This window comes from Palaemon carinicauda, chromosome 27 (genome assembly GCF_036898095.1).
Source record: "Palaemon carinicauda isolate YSFRI2023 chromosome 27, ASM3689809v2, whole genome shotgun sequence".
Taxonomy (NCBI): domain Eukaryota; kingdom Metazoa; phylum Arthropoda; class Malacostraca; order Decapoda; family Palaemonidae; genus Palaemon; species Palaemon carinicauda.
Window position 1 is genome coordinate 32116362 of NC_090751.1, and position 26835 is coordinate 32143196.

Consider the following 26835-nt stretch of genomic DNA (forward strand, 5'->3'; position numbering starts at 1 on the left):
GGTCTCTCTTCTCGAGGTCGTTCACCTCTTACTACTACTACGTACTACTACTCGGAAGCTTCTTTCCTGCTGCGGGCTGAGTGGCTTTTCCGTTTTATTTCTTTCAATTATTTTTATGATTCTAATTGTGTTTTTAACTGGTTAGCTACTAGAAACACTCCCCTTCGGGGGTCTGTGATTCTTTGGGAACTTTCAATGTCAGTTACATAATTATAGTTGTTATAATTTTGTTTGTGTTAGTTCTCTGCCCTCCCCCTTCTCCCGAGAACGTCAGTGGGGGAGGAGGGCGCATACCTAATTTTTGTTCTTATGTCTCTTTTACTTTTCCTCGGGGTTACTCTTCGGAGTTCCTCCCGGGGGATTTTCTGTTAAATAATTATTTAAATTCACTTTCCCAGTTAACTATGCAGTTTCTTCGTTCGACTGAAGTGTGCCATCGAAGCAGAGCTGTCCTGTTTATGCCTGGGGAGTCTGCTGTTGCTGCCGTCTCTCTAGGACATCGTCATGAGCGTTTTCCCTTCTCTTAGAAGTTCTCCTGTGACAACTGTCAGCTCTTCAGTTCATCCTAGAACTATAAGGAGGTTCACCTCCAAGGGTAGTTAGTTAACCTCCCTTCTTACCTTAGGCGGTTATGCTCTCGGGGCTGAGCGACCGCCCTTGTAACCATGCTCAAGGGGCTGGGCGGTTGCAAGGTCGGACCATGGAACTTCAAGCGACCATGCTCTTGGGGCTGAGCAGTCGCTTCTGTAGCTCTGTTCAAGGGGCTGAACAGCTGCAGGCTCAGTCTTGTGACCCCTCTCATTCGCTAGGGCAGCCACTCCTAAGGCCTCCTCTTCGGAGGATGGCTCCTTACAGGTCAGATTGCTGACCCCACGGCTCTTCGGGGCTCCATTACCAGTGTCTTCGGTTTCCTGGTCCTTAGGCAGTTATGCTCTTAGTGCTGAGCAACCTCTCTTGTAACCATGCTCAGGGGGCTGAGCAGTTGCAAGGCTGGCCCATGGAACTTGATGTGACTATGCTCTTGGGGCTGAGCAGTCGCTTCTGTAGCTATGCTCAAGGGGGCTGAGCAGCTACAAGTCAGTTTTGTGACCTCTCTTGTTCACGAGGGAGGCCACTTATAAGGGCTCCTCTTCGGAGGATTGCTCCTTATAGGTCTCTTCTACGAAATGTCACTTCTCTCGTTCGCGAGAGAGGACACTCTTAGTGACTTCTCTCCGGAGGAAAGTTCCCGATAAGGTCAGCTTGCTGATCCAACGGCCCTTAGGGACACCATCACCAGTCTCTTCTTCGAAGTGTTTACCTCTCTCGTTCGCGAGAGGCCACTCATAGAGACTCCTCTTCAGAGGATTGTTCCTGATTAGATCAGCTTGCTGTTCAGTCGCTAACACTTCGGTGTTTAGTGACAGGGAAACTTCGGTTTCTCGTTACGCTGACCCTTCGGGGTCTCGTAACTTTAGTTACGCAGAACCCTTGGGCTCTCGTAACTTTAATCACTCCCACACTTAGGTGTTTAGTGACAAGAAAAAAATTTGGTTTCTCTTTACGCTGACCCTGTGGGGTCTCGTACGTTAATAACGCAGAACCCCCGGGCTCTCGTAACTCTAGTCACTCCTACACTTCGGTGTTTAGTGACAGGGAAACTTCGGTTTCTCGCAACTGACCCTTCGGGGTCTTGCAACTCAGGCTACGTTAGGCCTTTTGGTCTCTCGTTCCCTTAGCCAAGACCTGCTGTCCTGCCGTCTCCGTTCCTGGCTGCTGACGCGCTGTGGGCGCCCACGACTAAAACCTGCCATTGCACATAAGGGACTTGAGCGCAAACTGTGCCTCTAATCCTTCAGCTTCAGATTTTTACCTGCGCCCCCTCATACTTCTGCTGTTCCAGACTTAGCGCCTCAGTGATCATCTGCGCGCGTGCCCGCACCTGTTCCTATTACGTGCCAGGGTTCCCCTGCGCCCCCACACTGCGCTCCAGCTCCCACCAGCGGTTTCTGATTAGCGCCAGCGCTCTCCTGCGCAGTATTTCCAGTGTTGATCGTCGGCTCTGTGCTGAAACAGACCTGCCTTGGTCTTCTTCAGGGGATGCCCTCCCTTTAGGGACACATCCCAGTTCCTGTTCGACCTGTCAGCTGATCCTTCAACCCAGAGCACAAGCGCACTCGTGCATTTACACGCGCGCGCAAGCACTAACGCCGACGATCTTCTTATGCGCACAACGCCGACGATCGTCCGCGCGCGGGCACCAATGGGCTCCCGCGCGCATTCGGCGCGCCCACACACCCGTGCGCTTGCACGCTCCTACATTATTCTCCACGCGCGGGCACCAGTGATTTCCCGCGTGCATTCGGCGCGCTCTTTCGCCTGTGCGTGCATTTCTTTAATTTGCGTGCCCATCGCAGCATCGCACACCTGTGCTCCCGCAACCTGTTGTGCGCCCATCGCGCGCAGTTCCTGATATAGCGCACACGCACTCACCAACGCCCCAGCGCGCTCCTACAATTCAGCGCGCAGTCCAGGATGTGCTTAAGTTAGCGCACGGGTGCTCCCAGGTACCTCTGGACTCTCCACCCAATTTGCGCAATCCTGTACGCACGCTTCCAGTTGCGCACAAGGTTCCGGTTACGCGCAATTTGCCGGTTGCGCGCGATATTCCAGTTGCGCGCCCATCGCAACAGCGCACACCTGGGCGTTCGAATCCGATTGCGCCACACATCGTTGGAGTTTTTTTCCGGAAAGATCGCAGGCGCTCACCAGTGGTTCAGCCTGTGGGGTCTCCAAGTCTCTTCTACGAAGGGAACCTCTCCCATTCGCGGGAGAGGTCTCTCATAGTGACCACTCCTCGGTACCACAGGGCCTCAGGCCTGTGGTCAGAATCGGAAAAGGGCCTCCATATAAATCTGCTAGTGATGAAGGCCGCTCTCCCTGGCTCTTCTTCAGTGCCAACAAAGATCTAGCGGATCACCCTGAGGGGTTATGAGCAACAACACCTCAGTAGTGGCTTACATCAACAAGCAAGGAGGTACCTTTTCAAAACGGGTATCCCATCTTTCTCAATAGGGATACTGAGATAGCCCGAAGCCCACTCGATCCCTCCATCGACTCTCTTCATTCCAGGGGGGGGGGGGACCACGTTCGGTACCACAGGGCCTCAGGCCTGTGGTCAGAATCGGAAAAGTGCCTCCATATAAATCTGCTAGTGATGAAGGCCGCTCTCCCTGGCCCTTCAGTGCCAACAAAGATCTAGCGGATCACGCTGAGGGGTTATGAGCAACAACACCTCAGTAGTGGCTTACATCAACAAGCAAGGAGGTACGTTTTCAAAACGGCTATCCCATCTCTCAATAGGGATACTGAGATAGCCTGAAACCCACTCGATCCCTCCATCGACTCGCTTCATTCCAGACAAAGGGAATGTGCTCTCCGACAGTTGGAGCAGAGCATCTCAGATAATGAGTATCAAGTGGCCCTTGGATCATCCAGTAGCCAACAAAGTTCTGACTTTGTGGGGTTATCCGACTGTGGATCGGTTCGCTACAGCGCTGAACTTCAAGCTCTCGCTGTGTTTCCCCCATGCCCAGATCCCAAAGCACTCTGACAAGACGCCTTCCAACAACAGTGGGACAGCACCAATGTGTGCGCTTTTTCCCCATTCTGTCTGATGAGGAGAGTGCTCAACAAGACCAGAATATCGGTCAATCGCTCTCGGCGTCACTAGCAAACAACCACATGCCAACAGCTCCCTCAAAGCCGTAGCTTCGCTTCGACTTACCGCCTGGAAGACTATCCAGCATCTCCTCACCAAGAGAGGATTGTCGCAACAAGTTGAACGGGATGTCTGGACACCTGCGCAGGTCATCCACAGGGGCCTACCAGGCAAAGTGGCGAGTGTTTTTTGTGGTTGGAATCGTGAAGGAGTATCTCTTCATTCGATACCATTGTTCCAGCAAGAGTGAAGTTCTTTGTTTATTTGCGGGAAGAATGCGCCTTTTAGTCTCGGCAATGAAAGGCTATCGCTCAGCCTTAAGGCTAGCCTTCTCAGGCTCTAAGGAGCGGACATTCCTAACTCGCTGGAACTTTCCCTACTCATACGAAGATACGATCTTACCTGCCCTCAGTCAGAAGGGAGACCTCCTCCAGAGCACTTGGTTCGAATTCTCAGGCCTCTTAGAGAGGCCTCCCTACGAACCATGTCGCCAGGCTTCAAATCGACACCTAGGTCGATAGGCGGTGTTCCTGCTAGCTTTGGTCTCGGCCAAGCTAGTCAGTGAACTTCGTCTCTCATCTGACATCGCCCATGCAAGGGGATGAGGGGAGGTAACGTTCGTAATCGTCACTGAGTTTGTGGCTAAGACACAGAATCCGAGAGTGCCGGATCCTCGATTCGACTCTTTCTGGATTTTGAGTCTTCGTTCTGTAACATTTGACCCAGATCATCTCCTACTGTGTCCAGTAAGGATTCTGAGGTTACATCTCAAAGAACGGCTGCTTTCGTACCCAAGTGTAAGCTTTATTTGTGAACACGGAGAGAACAAGAGGAGGGTTGCCAAGAATAGCAATCTCCGCATGGATTCATAGGGTGATCCATCTGTCCCTGAATCCTGACCATCCTCCGTCATGTCGCCTCAGAGTGCATGATGTAAGGGGGGCAGCAACGTCCCTGACCTTCAAGAAGAGCTTTTCAGCGACGCAGGTTCTACAAGCAGGGGTGGAAATGTCAGATGACCTTCACAGCCCACTACCTGCAAGACGTGACTCACAGGAGGCTCGATACATTTTCTATCGGCCCTGTGATGGATACACAATAGCTGGTCTAACCTCAGGCTCCTTTTTGGACAGGTAGCAGAGGGTTGTGGGCATTGTTACCCGGTCTTAGTCTGCGTGAATGAAAAGATTTGTCTGGCCCTTATTCTTTTCTTCATTCGCTCCTCCCTTGGAGAAAGCAGCATCCTGGGTTCTTTGCATAGCTGACCTCAAACCACTGCAGGTAAACCATGCTTCCTTGTGTTCCTAGTATTAAGATTAATACTGTCATGTCCCCATACCCTGACGAGGTGGTATTGGGAGAGTCCTAGCCTAGATTTCCATCTGAAGAACTCCAGGTCAACTTCCTAGGACGAGTCGCTTCTCACCTTCACACACAGCTTATGTAGGCCGCAGCAGTGTCACAGCTGCCAGCGAGGTGCAGGGACCCCTTATTTCTTGAGTACTTACACATTCAGATACTGAGTCCCCGGGCAAACCGAAGCCAGTATGGCAGGGGACTTACCGCCTTTCCTAAGGGCTGAGTCACCCCATGTAAATATCGTGGTTTGTATTTCAGTTACGGAACAAATGACAAATTCGTAGATAATTTGTATTTTTCTTAACTATACAAACCTTAGCTATTTACACATATGTGCCCGCCAGCCCTGTCCCCCGAGATAAGTCCTACTTCTAAGCAAAGTGAAGCATTCACCGGTGTGTGTGAGGTGGGGGAATAGCTAGCTACCCCTCCCTACCCCCTGCTAACTAGCGGCGGGGTAGTAAAGCCTCGTTAAAACTTTTATAGCTCGTCATCAGCTACGCCGAAGTAATTACCCCATGTAAATAGCTAAGGTTTGTATAGTAGGAAAAATACAAATTATCTACAAATTTGTCATTCTTGGGTGAGATGGTCATGTCGTCCTGATGGAAGGTTCCTATAGGCAGCTTTCTAAGGGATATTTGACTACAGTGATACTCGCAGAAAATTAACCACAGGTCTCCAGAATTATAACTCCTGGCGCAAATATCCTTAAAATTTTTCTTAAGGATATCGCATAATATCGGGACGTATTTCTTGATACGACACATGGCAATCTTCACCCCGAATAGAGTTTTCGTTGAAAGGGGGAAGAGTGGCGAAATTGAAGGGGAGCCGTCATCAAGGTTACCCAGTGAATCCGTTTCCCGTACTACTACAGGGTCCAATATGGCTACCCATTCCTTGTAGCAATTAAGCATGGTGGCTACAGATAGAGTAGTTTCGGGTGGGGATTATTGTACAATCCTTTTCTTAGAAAAGGAGGGTGGGTCCATCAGGAAGACATGGACATCTCACCCAAAAATAGATTTTTTGCTTTGCTTCAAAATCCATTTTTTGGGCTCAAGCCATGTCGTCCCGATGGAAGCTTACCAGAGAATTACTTGAAAGTACTGTATCCGTGGGTTTGTATAAGTGCCTTATCCTTGGGTCAGCTTCTATATGGTCATCCAGACCACATAAATATATGACGGTACCGTTATGCGTCATATCCACTAAGCATGGGGCAATCTTAGGGCTTCCTGCCCCCTGCAGGGAAATGTCATCCTCGACTATAGAAACAGCAAGGTTTGTATATATATTGGAACAAATGTAATTACCATTCAATTATTTTGTTTACATGTATATGCACCTTCAAGTATAAAGTTTACTTTAGGAAATTTAAGTAAAAAACTGTCTAATTTTATTCAGCTACAGTGGGGCGAATAAGACGCAAATACACCTTCAACATTTATTTGATTAGGCAACATAAATGAAACAACTAGTTTATTAAATTAGAATCAGTATTATACATCCAACATATAAAAGGTATATATATTTATTACCTGAAAGGGAAGAAATATCATTAGCTACTCCAAATCAGTTAGAAAATTATTAAGATAATTTCACTGCAAATATTGGATAAGTATTAACACTGCATACAAGTGTACACATGGCACTGGTGTCATTGGTATGATTCTGCACCTATAAAGAACAGTCCTAGTGTCACCATGGTGATACTTAATAAAAGGTATTACACTGCAAGGGGTTAACACCTTTTCACTCAAACTGAAACAATCCCAAACAGTTCACTGTTCATTGCAGCACTAGACAACAGGTTTCACAACACTACCCGCCGCCACCACAAAATGCTTTAAGTTGTGCACTTGCTTCGCAAAATGTTTATAGAAGACTCTAGAGGATTTCCAACCAGTGTATGAGCGGAGTCTCTCAAAGTCCATATACTGAAAAAAGTTCAGCGAGGAAGCAATCTTTCTCGGATCATGACCTGCGGGTGTACTATCAGGATCCACTCTGCGAATGAAGTAGGTGAGCGAGCTTTGCCCTCAGTTGTTTCATGGATAAGTTTGATCCTGAGGTTTTGCCTTTGAAGAGCTGTCCTCCCCTGAAGTCTGAAGTTCTTTGAAGATAGACCTTTAGACACTACTGGACATAGAGAGACATCTTTCTTCAGAGGGCAGATTCTCCAAGGACCCCACCTCTTGGTGGGTAGCTCGTTTTTGGCGAGAAAGGTAGGATCAGGAAAGAGATTCAGTTCTCCCACTTCTGTGAACTGAATATGGCCCTCGTCTCTTGATAGGGCTACTATTTCACTAACTCCAGCCCCTGAGGCTATAGCGAACAAAAATATAACTTTTTGTGTTAAATCCTTTAGAGAGCAATCTTCATTGTTCAAGGTCGAAGCATAGTGTAAGACTTTGTCCAGAGACCATGAAATGGGTTTCGGAGGGGCTGCTGGTTTAAGTCTAGCGCATGCCTTTGGAATCTTGTTGAAGATTTCGTTCGCCAGGTCCACCTGGAAGGCGTATAGAAGAGGCCTAGTCAAAGCTGACTTACACGTAGTTATCGTGGTGGCAGCCAAGCCTTGCTCGTGAAGGTGGATGAGGAAGGACAAGCAGAAGTCTATTGAGATTTCCGTCGGCTTTTTTGCTTTAACAAAAGCGACCCGCTTCTTCCAAGACGATTCATATTGTCTTCTGATTGACTTTGACTTGTATTCTTCTAGAAAGTCTATACTGTCTTTCGAAATCCCAAATCTTTTCTTGACTGCTAAGGCGAGAAAATCATGAGATGAAGGTTTTGGGTTCTCTGTGATGAAGCGAAGACAGTCGACTTCTGAAACAATTTGTATTTTCAAAGAAAATAGTGTAGTCGATAAGGATTACTGGTGGCACTGGATTTTTGTTGTCATAATTCCTTTCTGCTTTTGAAAAAGAAATTTAGGTGAAAAATCAATTTCATAGCAAATTTGTATCTTGTTTGACTAAAACATGGTTGATTTTGAGTATTGCTATGTCTATTGTAAGAAAGGTTGACTCATCAAACATACCGTCACCCTTCTCATCTTTTTAGCTCTAAAACTTTCATAATACCTATAAAACTTTGTACCCTCTACTAATATATGTTATTCCCTTCCTCTTCATTTGTTCTGGTTGAATTTGTTATTTCTGTGAAGCTTAAAATATTCAAGCTGGGTAAACTTTTTCTGGTTGCAGTAATGCTTTGTTTTCCAAATATTTGTCTCCTATGTTCTATTCTTGTAATAGACAATGGTCTTATTGCTCAAGGGTTAAAAGATACTAGTATTAGGTTTCCTTTGCAGAAGAACTATAAATTCTTTGGTTTGATAATACTTGATTATTTTTTATGGATCTGCTTGAAACTGATGTCATATATGAGATGAAATCCATCTTTTATTTAGAAAGTTTTCTGTTTACTATTTCAATTACTAGTACTGAATTGAAAGCTCAAGTTTAGAGTACTGTATTTAAATATATTTTCACATATTACAATTTTTTGTGCAATTATTTTTTCTGCAATTGCTTCACAGGTGATCCAATTAGTCAGCATTTAGCTCAGCCTCTTAGTTGCAGTCCAACATTATGCTGGTGGGCTTCGACTGAAACTGATGCCACTAAACAGGCAAGTAAACCATATAATTTTCTTTGCAGGTATTTTCATACATTGATGGTATATTATATTGATATGTTAAGCAAAAATTCTATTAGGAAATTTAAAAAATTACATTACAAAAAATCTTAAAACTAAGAGAAAAGGAATAGAAAGATTTAGAAAGAAATGTATTCTATAGAAAATTATTCAAATCACATATACGTCAAAAGGAGAAAACTTTGAAATGGAAATGAAAATCCCAGGAGGGATCAGGGTGGTAAAAGGACATATAATCTTTCCTTTCCTCTTTATGAGAGAAAAAAGTTAAAGTAGGCTCAACAAGGAACCTCCTGCATTTAGTAAGTGATTCCTCTTTTTCCCATACTGTAGTACTAAATAAAAAATGCACCTTATTTGTCGTCTTTTTAATTCATATATATGCTTCATCATTAAATCTTCTGTGAATTTTCTAAAGGGAAGGGATTCCTAATGGTATAATGATGATAATAGTTGAGATTGCTGGTTGGACTTTAATGTACATTGATTTTATTATAGATTTTATTATTGTTTCTCATGAAAATTTTCATTTTACATAGTAATGCAATTATGCATAAATGTTTATTATGCAAGTGTAGAAGTAGAATAGCCCTAGGTCAATCCAAAATAGCAATTAATTCAATAAAAACAGCAGGAGGTAAAGGTGTTTATGATGATTGTACAGATACTGATCATTTTTAGATTCTTTGTCTATCTAGCATCAACGATTATCAATTAAAAGATTACAGGAAGATATTATTATAATTATTATTATTATTATTAATTATTTTTTATCAATTATTTATCATTATTTATTATTATCATTATTGTTATTATTATTGATCTCTCACAGGAGTAGATAATACAGGAGAGGGGGTTCCCATCCCCCTCGTCCGGGGCCATAAGAGAATGATCATGAATGAGAGGTAAATCAGTTATTGTTTGCGGATGATACTGTACTGGTTGCAGACTCAAAGGAGAAGCTTGTCCGATTTATGAGAGAAGGAAGTTGAGAGTTAATGCGGGTAAAAGTAAGGTTATGAGATGTATGAGAAGGGAGGGTGGTGTGAGGTTGAATATCATGTTGAGGGGAGAGTTACTTTAAGAAGTAGATCGGTTCAAGTACTTGGTGTCTGTTGTTGTAGCAAATGGTGGAGTGGAAGCAAATGTACGCCAGAGAGTGAATGAAGGATGCAAAGTGTCGGGGTCAGTGAAGGGAGTGGTAAAGAATAGAGGGTTAGATATCATGTTGAATAGAGAGTTACAGTACTTGAAGAAGTAGATCGGTTTAAGTACTTGGGGTCTGTTGTTGCAGCATTTGGTGGAGTGGAAGGAAATGTACGTCAGAGAGTGAATTAATGGTGCAAAGTGTTGAGGGCAGTGAAGGGAGTGGTAAAAAATATAGGTTAGGCATGAATGTAAAGAGAGTTCTGTATGAGAGAGGGATTGTACCAATTGTGATGTATGGATCGGAGTTGTGGGGAATGAATGTGACAGAGACAGAAATTAAATGTGTTTGAAATGAAGTGTCCAAGGAGTATGGCTGGTGTATCTTGAGTAGATAGGGTTAGGAGCGAAGTAGAGGGTGAGAACGGGTGTAAGAAATGAGTTATCAGCTAGAATGGATATGAATGTGTTGAGGTGGTGTGGCCATGTTGAGAGAATGGAAAATGGCTGTCTGCTAAAGAAGGTGATGAATGCAAGAGTTGATGGGAGAAGTACAAGAGGAAGGCCAAGGTTTGGGTGGATGGGTGGAGTGAAGAAAGCTGTGAGTGACAGGGGGATAAATGTGAGAGAGACAAGAGAGGGTGCTAGGAATAGGAATGAGTGGCGAGTGATTGTGACGCAGTTCTGGTAGGCTCTGCTGCTTCTTCCAGTCGCCTTGGATGCCCGCTTAGGTAGCAGCAGTAGGGGATTCAGCTTTATGAAGCTTCATCTGTGGTGGATAACGGGTGAAGGTGGGCTGTGGCACCCTAGCAATACCAGCCAAACTGGGTTGAGTATTATTATTATTATAAACCAAGCTATAACCCTAGTTGGAAAAGCAAGATACTATAAGCTCAAGGGCTCCAACAGGGAAAAATAGTCCAGTGAGGGAAGGAAATAAGGAAATAAATAATCTTCAGAAATATTAGATATTCAAAATAAAATATTTTAAGAACAGTAACAATAATAAATTAGATCTTTTATATATGAATTATAAAAACTCCAAAACAAACAAGAGGAAGAGAAATAAGGTAGAACAGTGTGCCCGAGTGTACCCTCAAGAGGGAGAACTCTAATCTAAGACAATGGAAGACCATGGTACAGAGGCTATGGCACTACCTAAGACTAGAAAACAATGGTTTGATTTTGGAGTGTTCTCCTAGAAGAGCTGCTTACCATAGCTAAAGAGTTTTCTACCCTTCCCTAGAGGAAAGTAGCCACTGAACAATTACATAGTAGTAGATAACCCGTGTGCAAAGAAAAATTTTGGGCATTCCCAGTGTTGTCAGGTATGTGAGGATAGAGGAGAATATGGAAAGAATAGGCCAGACTATTCGGTGGATGCGTAGGCAAAGACAAAATGAGCCGTAACCAGAGAGAGGAATCCAATGTAGTACTGTCTGGCCAGTCAAAGGACTCAATAACTCTCTAGCGGTAGTATCTCATATTCATGAAAGAGAATTTTTTGACTATTGGTATATATTACTCAAGTATTAAATGTAAGTTACACAGTAGCAAACTATTTTATGTTTTGTACATCTTGGTTATAGATTGAGAACTGTAAGGTAATGTTCAGTTAGGGGAGTCCTTGTAAACTTATTCGTATCATTAGCACTGCAAAAAGAGTAACATGACATTCAATATATTAATTTAATGAAATATTTATATCTTCAAACATGAAAAGCTGTCAGTGTTTATAAATCAGTCTGTGTTTGGGACAGTAATTAGATATGCTATCATAAATCATTAATGATTTTCCAGTTATTATAAAGGGAACTTACCATATGAGTAAGGCATATTTTTATTGCCAACGTATGAAACACATCCGTTCTTGAGAAACAACATGTTAAAGTTAGTACAGTAAACATTACTAAATAGTAAACATTCAGAGTAGTATTTATTTGCTTGATATGTGTATATACAATTTTTTATATCATTATTCTTGGGTAAGTTAATAATGTTTTCTTTATAGATTTTGTTGTATTGTTGTGTATGAATAAGATTCATATACAATACCGTATTCTTGATAATGGTAGAGTGAGGTCAGCTGATAAAATAAGCTTGGAAATGAAAGATCTTCAAAAATTGTTCATTGTTAATCGTTCACCTTAATCTAGTCAAAATTGGTTGTAAAAGTAATGCAGGTCAATCAGCTTTGAATACATGTATGCATTTATTACAGACTTATGTGCTATGTAGGTTTACAATCCATCATCTATTAGAAATACTGTAGTTGATATTTACTAGTGAAAATTATAGTAGCCATTTTGATAATGTTCTTCAGGATTTGAAATGTTTTTTTTTTTTTTACCAAGGTTTGAATAGATCAATATTTCATGTATTTATCTTTTTTGTAAAGGAAAAAGGAAGAGGATGCAATAGAATTTTATATGCCACTTTTAGGATTTTTGTCCGCCAATATATCGGCTACAGGACACCATATGATCAATGAGTAGAGAGCCATGGCGGAAGTCTTATATATGTTCATCAAGATGTTCTCCAACAGGTTTTACAGATCGATATAGGAAGAAATTACACCATTTGTTCTCTTTACTTGCCTCCAAATGACATCTCTCATGATAATTTAGTAGTGGTGATTCAACAACTCCCTCAACTTTTCTCTTACTGGGAGATTTGAATAGTAGACATCTTTTATGAGGCTATGTTTTAGTAAACAAATGAGGCAATATTTCATTAACTTTGGAAAAAGAAGGTCTAGGACTCCTTAATAGAGGGAGAGCCCGCACGCTTTCTTGTTCAGACAGTTACCTTATCATGCATTGACCTTTCCATCGAAAGCTCTAACTTCTCGATTTTGAATGGAGAACGTTAGGTGATTGGCATACAAGTGATCATGCTCCAATTATTATAAATGCGAACAATAATCCACTTATAGAGATCACCACGATGGAACCTGGACAAGGTGTATTGGAATAAATTTTGGTAGCTAAGTGAAATTGAAGGGAATGCAGAACAATTTGAAAGTGTAGATGATGCCATAGACTTACTGAATGGAACTCTACATACAGTAGAAGTCTATGCAATTTCCAAAACCACAGGGTTATTCAAACAGCGACCAGTCCCCTGGTGGTCTTCAGAGCTAACTGCCTTACACAGAGCCACAAGAAAATCTTTTGACTTGATTGTGTAGGCACCATACAGAGGAGAACTTGATAGATAAGAAATGTAGAGTATAGTTCCGTTGTGCGATGAAAGAAACTAGCTGCCAGTTTTGGGCATTATTTGTTTCCTCTGTCAATAGTAGAACACCACCATCTTCTGTATGGAGCAAAGTGAAAAAGATAGCTGGAAAATTTGCCCCCAACCCACCATGTGTGTTGATGGTAAATGGTCAGTACAGTATGTGACTGGAGCAACTGAGGTTAGCCATGCTTTGGCAAAAGTTTCCTCACTCTATCATGGAAGTCAGACACAGCTCCTGGTTATCACTATAGAAGTATTTGAGAATCAAAAATGTTAGATTCCAAACAGCACCATGTAATAGTTTTTTTATACCATGAAAAAGCATATGATACTGCATGGAGATATTGTATACTTAAAACTATTCATAATTCGTTATTGAGAGGAGAGCTACCATTGTCCATTCAAGTATTTATATCAGATTTTTTCAAGATAGAGTAGGTGGAACTCTGACAGAGAAGAAATATCATGGAGGAGAGGTTCCCCAGGGTAGTATGCTGAGTGTAACCTTATTTGCATTAGCCATTAATGGGATATCCTCTGTCATTCCCCAAGATATTCTCTCAACACTATTTGTAGATGATCTCTATATCATCTCCTGGAGCTAGAATGGCAATGGTTGAGAGAAAACTACATCTCTCAATCGACAAAATTTTCCAGTAGGCCAATATGAATGCATTTAGATTTTTAACAAGCAACAGTGTTGTAGTTCATTTTTGACAAGCAACAGTGTTGTAGTTCATTTTTGACAAGCAACAGTGTTGTAGTTCATTTTTGACATTCAGGGATTACATCTAGACCCGGATCTATACATCAAAGGTCAACAGATCTTATGTGAAAGTGAAGCTAGATTTCTAGGGTTGATATTTTATTGCAGTCTTACATGGTTTCCTCACTTGAAAGCCTTAAAAGTAAAGTCTTGAGACATAATCTTTCAAGTTTAGTCCCTTACATCATGGGGAGCAGACTTCAAAACTCTTTTCAAATTATACAGGTCCTTAATTTTTTCAAAAATTAGTTTTGGATGTGAAATATTACTTTGCAGCCACCCCAAGAAGTTTAAAAGTTCTAGATTCTATACACTTTGCTGGTATCAGATTGTCCACTGGAGCCTTCAGAACTTCGCCTATCTCAAGCCGAAAGTCTTTGATTGTTCAGTATTGGTTTAGGTTGCGAAGACTTCGTAATTCTTGAGCCTGTCAGACTACAAACCTTGTAAGAGATTGTAGATACTTTGAATTGCACGCAACATCTCCTCAACATTGTTTGCCGGGTAAAATCATTAGTAGACAGTCTAGATATACTGTAGGTAGAAATAAAGTGCTCTTATGTAGGATACTATCAATCCTTCCATGGAAATTACCGGAGATATCTTTATGCAAATATTTTATTGATAAGAAAAAGAACGTGACTGACTTAGAAGCCCAGTTGCTCTTTATGGAACATGTTGAAGTTAGGGAATCGACATTTATATATGCTAATGGCTCCAAATCCAATTCTGGCATTGGATTTGGAGTATGTAGTAGTGCCTTTGATATAGAGGTGCACTCTCTTTAGTATCCTCTATATCCTCTATATTTACTGCAAACTATATAGCATACTAACCGCTATTGAGAAAATAGCGTTCAAAGATGTGGGCAATTTTACCATTTTTAGTGATGCAAGAAGTGTTCTACAAGCTTTAGAATTTTCAATTCCAATAACCCTTTAGTTTTAAAGATTTTAGAGTGGCTTTTTATTATTGGACTAAGGGGTAAAACGGTTTGGTTTTGTTGGGTTACGGCACACGTGAGTGTGTCTGAAAATGAGAAGGCAGATTTGCTAGCAAAGAGTGCTGCAGCTGAGTAGCCACCAAGAAGGTAACTATCCCCTTCTCTGTAATTTTTTTTTTTCACCTACCATCAAGAATTTGGTTTATAATAATAGGCAACAATACTGGGATAATTTAGTTGAAAATAAGATGAGAGAAATAATGAATGTTATATCCCCTTGGAGATATAACATGATGCTCCGAAAGTAGGAGACTACTCTTTGTCATCTCTACATTGGTCACACACTGTTGACACAGTAGAGTTTTTGCCATATGGCCAACACCAAACGTATTGCGTCAAGTGTTTGGTACCTTTAACAGTGAGGCATTTGTTGACCGAATGTCCCAATTATAGCGCCTTAAGAAATAGATATATGTTTGAGGCTCGAGATGAGGATGGCAGGTTCATTTTTGCCAAGATTCTTGGACATGTATCCTACCATGCTAGTGGTATTTTTAGCTTTACTTTAGAAGCAGGTCTTCTGAAAGCTATTTAACTTTTATAATGATATCTTGGCTTTTATGATTATAATTGAATAGTCTTTTATTCTTTATACAGTATAGGATAAATGATATCGACATCAGTTACCATAGATACCAGAATGCCAGAAAACTTAAAATCAATAAATCAATTATCAAGATTTGAATAGATTAATATTTGATGTATTTGTCTTTTCTTGTGGAGGAAAAATGAAGAGGATGCAATAAGAAAATTTTGTATGTCACTTTGGATTTTTTTTTTTTTTTTGTAATTTGAATTACATTTTTGTGAAGCAAAATTTTGTCATGGTTTTGCTTCTGTTCCAAAAGTGAATACAATAGTTTTACTTTACAATGTACAGTATATAGCAATCTGCATGAAAAAAAAAAATATAGAAAATTAAGAACTTAATTGGTAAATTGAAGCTGGGCATCGATAGAAATTTGTTTCGTATGCAGGTAATAAGAAATTGTCAGTAAAGTAACAGAGATGCCAAAATCTTTAGCCAGATTTATATTGCACTAAGTAAAATTGCAGTAAATTTTTTTTTCAAATATTTATATGATAGTTATTTTTGGTAGCTATTGTAAAGTAACAATCCAAAAGAGCATGTGCAACCCTTTAAGCAATTTTACTTGTGATATTTCCCACAAGTTTTTTCTTTAGATTCGCTGATGTAATTTACAATGATAAATGTTTTTTTTTTTTTAATGTGCTGTACCAGTTTATTATTGAAATTTCTTGGGGTTGGATTGAATAGAAAAGGGATTTTGACGAAGGAAAAATTTATTTCTGGGCGAGAGACCTGTGCCGCCCAGTGAAATGCTCCTTTAGCACCATTTCTAAGGTATATAACTGCTATATATTACCAGAGAAAAAATTGCATAGGAATGCCAGGTTGAACCCAGCTCGCTCACCTATATAAGGTGTCGATATAATACTGAGGCGTGATGATTCACAACCAGAGGTCTCGCACCATTTAGATATCTCCTCTTCAAAACTCCCACCACAGTGAGGTTCCGATCAACACTACTACCACTAACCTAACCCACGCCAGTGACGTCACTCCTCATAGCACCCAAGGTTTGGGGCCCATGTTGGGAGGGAAGTCAAGGGAGGGTTCACTGGGCGGCACAGGTCTCTCGCCCAGAAATAGATTTTCCCTTCGTCAAAATCCCTTTTCTGGGCTCAGACCTGTGCCGCCAAGTGATATTGTACCAGAGAAAAGGTCCCAAAACTTGGAACAATACCTGCGGAAGTAAAATAAAATCCAAAATAACTTGTAAGAGGATAGCAAGACATAGTTGATTAAGATTAACTATGTTCAGGAGGAATCACATTCCCTGCTGCCACTGTAGCGAATATAAGGCTTCCAGAGGTTTTAAACAGTGGCGTTTAAATACTGTTGGAGACTTCCAGCCTGTATATTTAGTAAGTCCAGCGAAGTTCATAGTAATTAACTGAGGTAGCTACAGCTCGTATATCATGGACGTGAGGGAGTGATGTGGGAATGATTCTAGGTAGCCCGTTAATGAAATATAGACTCTGCTGTCTGATTCCTTTCAGGAAGATGGTTCTTCCATCTTCTCTAATGGATAAGGGCCCTGAGGACTGAATGGAAGATATGTTTAAGTAGGCTTCAGAGTGTTTACTGGGCATAAAGATGGGTCCTGCGGAAGTGGGACAATCTTCCAGGGGAACCGTCTGTCCTGGGGGTCCTCACTTTCGCTAAAAATCTTTTGTCTGGGGAAAGGAGTACTTCTCCTGACGAGAGAAATTCAATATGACCTGGATCTCTAGACAAGGCTGAAAGTTATGATATTCTGGCGCCAGAAGTCAGGTTCATTAAGAACAAGGATTTCCTTAACAATGGAATATAATGACAAGTCTCGTTAAGAGTGTCTGAAGCCAACTTAAGTACGTCTTTCAGAAACCAGGAAACTGAGCTAGGGTGAGTTGATGGTTTCAATCTGGTGCAAGTTCTCGGGATGGATGAGAAGTATGAATCTGTAAAGTCAATATTAAAACCAATTTGGAAAATCTTCTTCAAGGCTGACTTAATTGTGGTAATAGTACAAGCCGCTAAGCCTGATTCAAATAAAATTCTGAAGAAGGTTACTGTCAGATTCATAGTCATCGTCTCAACCTTTGAGTCCCTTAAAAACTTGCAAGTTTCATAACAGCCGAAACATACTATCGAAGGGTGGATTTCCTCTTATCTGATTCTTAAAATATTGTATTTGAGGATCAATATCTGCACCTCTTGAGCTGCAAATTTCATAAAGTCCATAAAGTTAGGGCATTCTGAATTTTGAGGAAGCTAACACACTGCGGGTTGTACTACTTGTGTTAGTATTGGATTGGGGATCTGTCGAGGTGGAGACCCAGTTCCACCAGAAGGGGAAACCCGTTGCTCTTGGGCCAGATGGGGGCTACTAGGGCAACTTAGCCTTTGAAAGTCCTGAGCTTGGCTAACACTTTCACAACAGATTTATTGGTGGGAATAGGTAAATTCTCTCCCAAGTGTTCCAGACTAATGGCATTGCATCTGTGGCATAAGCCCGAGGATCCGAGTTGGGGGCTACGTAGCACTCTAGTTTGTAGTTGGACTCTGTTGCAAACAGATCTATCTGGAGGTCCGGAACCTGAGAAAGAATCCATCTGAAGGACCTTGGGTCTAGTGTTCACTCCGACTCCAGCGGAGTTGTCCTTGAAAGTGCGTCCACCACTAGCTATTTAGAACAAACCTGATATGTTGGTTGTTTGGCTGGAGCCGGTTGCCTTAAGGTCAAAATTACCGCCATGGCCTCTAAGACATTGATATGAAGTTGGCAGAATATAGTCGACTATAGTCCCTGGACTTTCTTGTATTGAGAGTATCCCCCCCAGCCTGTTAAGGAGGTGTCTGTGTGAATGACCAGCTTGGGGGTGGATATTGTAAGGAAACAGATTTGCCAGATTTTGACCTTTGTCCATGGTTGAAGTCTTTTCCTCAGAATTGGTTGGAGTCGAGCCCTTTGTCTTGATATTACTCGTTTGCCCTGGAGCGCCATACTCGGCTTATATCTTTCAGTCTGGCCTTCAGTAGTATATCTGTTACTGAGGCAAACTGGAGGGTACCCAGGATTTTCTTGATTCTCCTGGAAGACAATTTGTCTTTGAGAAAACGTATTGTGTTTTGCTATATCGTTCCTCTTGGCTGTCGGGAGACACAGAGTGTGGGAGCATAGAACCCATCGAAGCCTAGCCATTGAAACTTAGCTTCGGGACCAGACGAGATTTCTCGAAGTTTATTTGGAACCAAAACTGTTGTAAGAGATTATCACTCTGTAGTTGCTATGAGGCAGTTCTTGCCTAGTTGAAGCCTAGAAATGGACGAAAATGCCCTGCTATCGGAACATGATAGCAAACGTCTGCAAGATCCATAGAGGCGGTGACGGCCCCACAGGGAAGCAAGGTCCGCACCTGAGAGACAGTCAGCATGTGAAACTTGTCGCATTGAATGTAAGAATTCAGAAGTGACAGGTCCAGGATTACTCTTCGCTATTCTGAGTCTTTCTTTGGCACGCTGAACAAGCGACCCTGAATTACAAGCGATTTACTTCCTTTATTGCCTTCTTTTGCAATAGATCGTTTTCATATAAGACTAGCTCTACTGTTGGATGTTGATGAAAACTGGTTGGTGGAGAGGGCCTTTCTATCCAACTCCACCCCAGACCTTTGGAAATTAGGCTGAAAGCCCAAATGTTGAACGTTCAACGGTTCCGAAAGATGTAAAGTCTTCCCCCCTACCCGAGAACTCCCAATGATTTGCTGCGGATTTACCTCCTCGGCCTCCGTGGAATTCTCGGCCTCGAGAGTAGCTGTTGCGAAAGGTTCCTCTCGAGCTAGTGCCTCTGGCGCTCTGGTAACCCTGGAAAGCACCCTGAGTTCAAAGGTGGGGTTAAAGCTGGGGAAGTAGCATAGGAGGTAGTTGCTACTTGGGACTGAGGAACCAGCACGTATTGCTGTTGGGGTTGACCCTTCGAAGTGAAAGGTTGATTCCCTTGTGCCACCGGGATGGTCTGAACCACCTGTTGGGACTGCCAGTTTGGAAGGAATGGAAAGCTCTCAGACTCTTTCTACCTCGAGATTAGTTGTTGGCCGGTTCGAACTTGCGCTTGGGGACTAAGCCCCACCGAACCTTGATGCTCTGGTTGACCCTAGCAGCTTCGCCGAGGACGTTGACTAAATCTTCAGGGAATAAGTCAGGGCCCCAGACTGGGGCTTTAATGAGCTTGTTAGGCTCATGTCTGATAGTGGTCTCAGACAAGACATGCCTACAGCAACGACGTCTGGCCGCAAAGAAGTGGTAGGAATCAGACAGTAAGGTTTGAAGTAATGACTTCGCCAAGACCTTTAAAAAGTGGTTCCTCTTCATACATTAAAGAGGTCATTTCTGCCATTGTAGCCGAGTTGATAGATCTACTCAGGTGCATACAGGCTTCGAACTCGAGGCATATCAGGGATTCCGGAAGCCTGGGTAGTCGCTCCCTGAACTGAATGGAAGCACAGTCAGCGCTTAATTTACCCGATGTAAAGGCCGCCGGGACGTTAGTCCAGCAATCGTGATCCCCCGGGAACAGTAGGGAAGTCGGATCCGTTTCCTTCAGTTGCGGAAACGGCTTGTCCTCGTTTATTGCCTGCTAAGCAAGGTTCTTAGTGATATACGGATTAGGGGTTTACTCATCCACTACAGACATCGTGTACGAGCTCTTGTGAGGTGTTAACGCAGTGTTAACACACTCCCACTCGTTTAAGGGCCGGACTCAGGTGGACTGAGCATGCCCCTTCTGGTAAATTTCGGTTTCTTTTGGGACCTTGTCAAACCTTACGAGTGTCTCCTCGGTAAGGCGTGCTAAACCAGGGAAAGGGAACTGTAGACCCGGCGGGTAGAATTCAAAATCTTCTGCAGGTCGGGTGCCAAACCCTTCGATGGTTAACATACCATCTTAAGGGAGAGTGCAAGGCCACCTTCCACGGATTGCTTTCGACGAATTCCGGGAGCTTAGAGGCATCCGGGATGATATATTGTTGCTGTTGAGGTAGCCCATAACGAATGAGACCCTGTACGAGGCTATCTGATTTAGCACTCTCTCAGTGAGGGAGCTAACAAGGGAACCCATTGCAATAGATATATACACATACATACATATACATATATATATGTATATATATACACACATACAGACACATATGGATAAATATCAACACAGCATCGTGTTCAAAATAGAAATGAATTTCTACCTCATAATTGGGATCGAACGCTGGCCCCTTCTAATGAAAGGTCAGGTCGAAACCAACCATGCCACGAGAGGCCATTGCATCAAATCTTGAAAGGGCTGCAGGATCGAAGGGAGCCTCCTGGGTCGTAGGTTTCAGGCCGGGCTTCCCTCTCGACCCAAGAGAGGAAAAAGCAGCTGCGGCTGAGTCTTTGGGGACTCTGGAAGACGAAGTCTTAACTGGTTTGGTGATTTGGAAGACCTGTGAGTCTTTGATAGGGGCTGGCGGGTAGCTTTAACTTTAGGGACAACAGGACGTGGCCTGACATCAGCCACGTGCTTCCCTGAAAACCCCTGACACTCCGGGCGAACCCGCCGACCCAGATCTAAAGAGTCGCCAAGGTAGAAGTCTTGGAAGACTGCGAACTCTGAAAGAGGGTATATCGTTACTAATAAACAAGGTAACTTCGTTGGAAATGTAAAATAAATAGAACGAGAATAAAAGTTTAATTCGGTCAATTACAAAGGAAATAAAATGAAAATCCCAAAAGATTATATCCGAAGTTAGAATTATAGATAGTGACGACAGAAGCACCTACAGAGTATCCCATAGTAGGGTGGTAACCCAAAAGATCCGGGTGCTCCGAATTCTTAAAATAGACCGGTATGAAACCGGGACAAAAAGGCTATGAACAAAATTTTGGACCGGTATAGTAACCGGGGAAAAAACTTTCATAAATTAACTGAGATTGTTAAAATAATTCCGTAAAAAGTGAAGATTATCAATGAAATAATATTGTCATAGCGAGAACTATACTATCCCGTCGCTACTTGGAAAGTATAGAATAAAATAAAGATACATGAGCATCCCATAATAGGTTAGTAACCTAAAAAGATCCGGGTGTTCCGAATTCTCAAATAGACCGATATGAAACCGGGACAAAAGGCTATGAACAAACTCTAGTACCGGTATAGTAACTGGGGAAAACTTATCATAAATAAACTGACATTGTTAAAACAATTCCATAATAAGTTAAAATTATCAATGAAATAATATTGTCATAGCGAGAAATATACTATCCCGTCGCTACTGTGAAATAATATTGTCATAGCGAGGAATATACTATCCCGTCACTACCGGGGAGGAATATAATAAAAAAGGGTTTATGATAATATGCTACCTTATAGTAATATGGCTATAAAACACTTAAAGTTAACAGCTTAATAGGTAAGAGAATAAGTCAATCCATAACTCTGATCATACAAGGGGGAACAGTCGAGTAAAAGAAATGTATATATAAATATAAGATTAATCGTAATATGGTTAGGGATATACGTTGGCTCTGGAGAGAGAACTGAGAGAGCTTGTGTTAACCTACCGGGGTAGGTGGGACATGGGGGAAGGGTTATCGGGGGTCAGAGACTCACTGACGGGCTCAAGGACCTAACCAAAAACTCGACAAGATAACTAGGTCCGGAAGCTATGAACGGGGATACCGCAAATAAAATTATTAACATTGAGTGGGGTCCGTGAAGTGCGGAACGCCACCCGGGGAGGGTGAAGGTAGGGAACCCATAATAGGTCCGTGGTGTGCGGAACCGGGAGGTAGCATCCAGGAATAATTGTGTATATATAAGACATGGAACCCAAACCATAGCAGAAATCCCTCTCGCCGACCGATGGCCAATTGGAGCGGTGGGGAGAAAACGGCTACGGAGGGTACTATAACATATAATCTCTTAAACGCTTGTGAAGGAGCCAGGCGATATCCTCGGGGAGGGGGGTGTGGATAGTGAAAGGGTATGAGAGGACTCGACCCGCAAAACAAAGCAGCCGACTTCAAGGCTCGAAGAGCGAGAGGCATCCCTGAAGTGGGGATGTAGGCAGAGGGAGGCTATCACGTGGACAGAGAGACCAGGCATACCAACCTGGTCGAAGAACCACGACATATAGATGATCAAAACGGATAGACATAAAATACTACAACATAATATAATGATATATAATATAATTGATATGGTATAAAATATTATGAGTAGGAAAGCATGCGAATAATATAGAACGAGAGGGACGCAAGGGAGAGGCAGGGAAGAGCCGAACCTTACAGCGCGGGGAGGACCGAGCTGGGCAGGTGTGGGGGGGGCAACATAACACAAAGTCGGTGAGGTGCCGACATAAAAATATGAAAACAAACTGCCTCGCGAGTGTCCCACTCAAACTAAAGCAACTACTAGTCTTAAATATAATGTAACGTATCTGCTTACAATAACGTGGTAACATAAAAAACTAGCAGCGCCCGAAGGCGAGCAGGCATGCCAACCTAACACAAACTGTGATACCGTAGTACCATAACAACTGTATTGTAATTAACAGGATAATGAAATACCATAACAAAATAAAATAACACGGGGTGTGAACCGTGAATTACCCAGATAGGTTCAAAACGAAAAACAATCAGTATGGAAGACTAATTGTAAAGCGTTAAGAACGAGAGAGAGAGAGGAGGTAGCCAGCCGCCATGGCGGTCCCGAAGCGGGCCCGTGAACTGTGAAATAAAAACTGTGATAAAATAACAACTAAGGGCAAGGCTACCTCCAAAAACTCATAACTCATAGATCTGGTACTTAATTTCGACGGAGTGACAGTAGAATCTGACATCATGATATAAATCCTGGGTAAATCCGGGAAAAAACACACACCGAAAAAGTGAACTGCACTAATCAAGTGCTATGAATGGAGTGACGTCACTGGCGTGGGTTAGATTAGTGGTAGTAGTGTTGATCGGCACCTCGCTGTGGTGGGGTTTTTTTAAGAGGAGATATCTAAATGGTGAGAGACCTCTGGTTGTGAATCGTCACGCCCCAGTATTATATCGACACCTTATATAGGTGAGCGAGCTGGGTTCAACCTGGCATTCCTATGCAATTTTTTCTCTGGTAATATATAGCAGTTATATACCTTAGAAATGGTGCTGAAGGAGCATTTCACTGGGCGGCACAGGTCTGAGCCCAGAAAATAATTATAAAAAGAAAACATTGAAAATATAAAATATTGTTGAAAAAAGCAAATATATCTAACAATTTAACAAGAAAATTAATTAATGAATGTGGTGAGAAATATCAAAATAAAGGGATTTTGATGAAGGAAAAATCTATTTCTGGGGAGAGACCTGTGACGCCCTGTGAAAAGGGTCCTTCTTTACACTTTTCTAATATAAGTCTTCCAAATATACTAGCGAAAGATAAAAGCATGGAATGCAGAGGTTACTACCCTCGCGCGATCACCTTGTTGGTGTTGTGTATATAACAAGGGCGTGTGAAAACCACTATTCACAGGCTGTCTTCCATTTAGATAATCCCTTCATCAAAGGGGAGGGCCGTGGAAAGCCCTAGAGAATACAGTTGGACTACCCCACCGACACCTACTACTCGCGCTCTCCAGGTCTTCCTTCTGCAAGAACATATGGCTTGGCAGGGAGAGGGTGGGTCCGTACAAAAATAACCGGGAAGGGTTTCACTGGGCGTCACAGGTCTGTCCCCAGAAATAGATTTTTCCTTCGTCAAAATCCCTTTTCTGGGTCGATCTGTGACGGCCGGTGAAAATGTACCAGAGAATGCCTTCCAAGCCCAATAAAGTAATAACATAATGAGGAGAATACAATCACCATGTACGACAATAATATAATATAATAATGTAAGAAACGTCCAATTACCAACTAGCCAAATGACATAGGGAGCGTAAGGCTAAAAAACTAAGACGAAAAGGAATCAACTGAGTGTCGAATCGCAAAAGGCCTCAAACCTTACATGTCTAAGCATATCTAAACCTTAAAGGAACGGTAACTACAATAACAGTTAAACCATAGGAATCAAACATGGCAAATATCATAGGGCTAACGAACTACCCAGGAGAGTGGCGACGTGGTGTGAGTGGCGGGTAGGAGGGAGAAGAGAAGAGATGGAAGAAAGGAAGAAGCAGAGATTAATGGAGAGGGAAAAGGCTCCCCGCTGGCATCGTCGGGTATTTAGGGCCTGTAAGATTTTTAGATAGTGGCGTTTGACAACCATAGGGGATTTCCAACCCGTATATTTTTTCAAAATCATCAAAGTCCGTGTTCTGGAAGTAATTGATGTAGGTATCTACTGTCCGTATATCATGAGCCTGGGGAAATGATTCCGGATTAGTATGTTTAAAGAAGTAGAGGTTTTGTTGCCTGATACCGTTAATGGAAATACTGTAGTACCTCCTTGTTCCCCGATAACCAAGGGGCCAGACGAGCGGGTGGCAGTTCTAGCTAAAAAAGGCCTTGGGAGTAGTGACTGAACACAGAGAAAAGATCCTGAGGAAGAAGAATAATCTTCCGAGGGGAGCACCTATTTGCGGATCCTCATTTCTTAGCTAGAAAAGCATTGTCTGGAGAAAGGAGTTCTTGGCTGAAGGGAGGAAATCTATGTTTTCCGGGTTCGTGAGAGAGCTGCTAGTTCTGATATTCCATCACCTGAGGCCAAAGCCGTTAGAAATAAAGTCTTCCTAAGAAGAGTGATAAGAGCAGGATTCATTGTCTGTGTCCAGCGCAAGTTTTGAGGACACTGTTCATAGACCAGAGTCCTTTTGTGGCCGAACCGAAGGTCAAAGCCTAGCACATGTTTTTGGAATAGATGAGAAATAGGAATCAGCTAGGTTAATGTTAAACCCAACAAGGAAGACCACCTTCAAAGCTGACTTGGTGGTGGTTAAAGTGCTAACTGTTAGGCCTTTGCCAAATAAGAACCTCAAGAAAGAGATGTTTATATTCGGAGACATACGAGTATGGTCTGAACTCTTAGGGAATCTGCTAGTTGTTAACGGCCGAATCATATTGGCGAATGGTCGAGTCCCTTTCGTCTGATTCAGTGAAGAGATCGATTTCCGGTCAATGTTCTCGTCTCTACTAGCTGCAAACTTCCTGTAATCCACAAAGTCAGAGTTTTGGCTATCCTTGAGTAATCTGACACAGTGAGTTTGGATTACTTGAGTCAGTTTGGGGAACGGAATCCGGAAGGGACGGAGTTTCAACAAGGAGGAGAGGAAACCAACTGTTCTTGGCCAGTGAGGTGGTACTAAAGCCACTGCCCCCCGGAAGGAGCGTAGTTTGTGTAAAAGTCTCATTAGAAGATTCACTGGGGGAAATAGGTAAACCTTCCTCTAATGGTTCCTGAGTATCCACCGGAATGAAATTATGTCTAGAGACCATTTTGACTCCAGTGGATTCGTCCTGGCTAGTGAGTCTGCTCTCACATTCTGGACTCCCGTAAGGTGAGTTACTGACAGGATCCAGTTCTTTATTGTTGGCCAGGCAAAGATAGTGACCAAGATCCGATTCAGGTTGGGTGACTTGGATCCTCCCCTGTTGACGCAGTGTACTACGTCTGTGCTGTCTGACACTACTCTGATGTGGGTCGACCTCGGAGGAGAGAGTCTCTTCAAGGTCAAGAACACTGCCATGGCTTCGAGAACATTGATATGGGTCTGTTTCATGGCGGGTGACCAAGACCCCTGAAACATCTGAGGCTCGGAGTAATCCCCCCATCCACTTAGAGGCGCGGCTGTATGGAATGTCTTGTGGAGGTGGGAATTGTAGAGCAACCGATTTGGAGAGGTTCTTCGGTTCGGACCATGGGCGTAGTCTCATTTTCAAGACAGAGTGGATCTTCGAGACCTTGTCTCTTAAAGGTACTGTAGCTCTCTTTCTCCAAACTCGATTGACGTCTTTGAATTTATGTTATTGAAGTGAATTGGAGAAGGCCGATGATACTATCTAAGGTTCTTCTGGACATCTGTTTGTGTTTGAGAAAATTCTTGATCTTGGAAGCTATTCCTCTTACCTTTTTGGAAGGGAGAGACTAAGTGTGCTTCGAAAGGTCCCACTGAATGTCTAACCATTCTAAGTGGCCTGATGGTTGCAGGCGAGACTTTTGGAGATTGACCCGGAAACACAGGTTGTCGAGAAATCGAAGTACTTCCTTCGTAGCTCTGTTGCCTTCTATGGCCGACCGGGCCCAAATGAGCCAACCGTCCAGATAAGCCATGATCTGTATCGCTGGGTTCCTGAGTTGTTCTAACACTGTCTCTCCCAGTTTCGTGAATATCCTGGGATCAATGTTGAGGCTGAAGGGCATGTCATGAACG

At 42.7% G+C, this 26835-nt stretch overlaps 1 protein-coding gene across 1 annotated transcript in view; it reads left to right on the plus strand.

Moving 5' to 3' along the window:
• The window catches only part of LOC137620654 (uncharacterized), a 452540-nt gene that overhangs the window by 123210 nt on the left and 302495 nt on the right, over positions 1–26835 (plus strand). The window contains exon 8 of the mRNA XM_068350990.1: positions 8610–8701. Within this exon, the coding sequence (XP_068207091.1) occupies positions 8610–8701 (92 nt within the window). The remainder of the gene's footprint in view (positions 1–8609; positions 8702–26835) is intronic.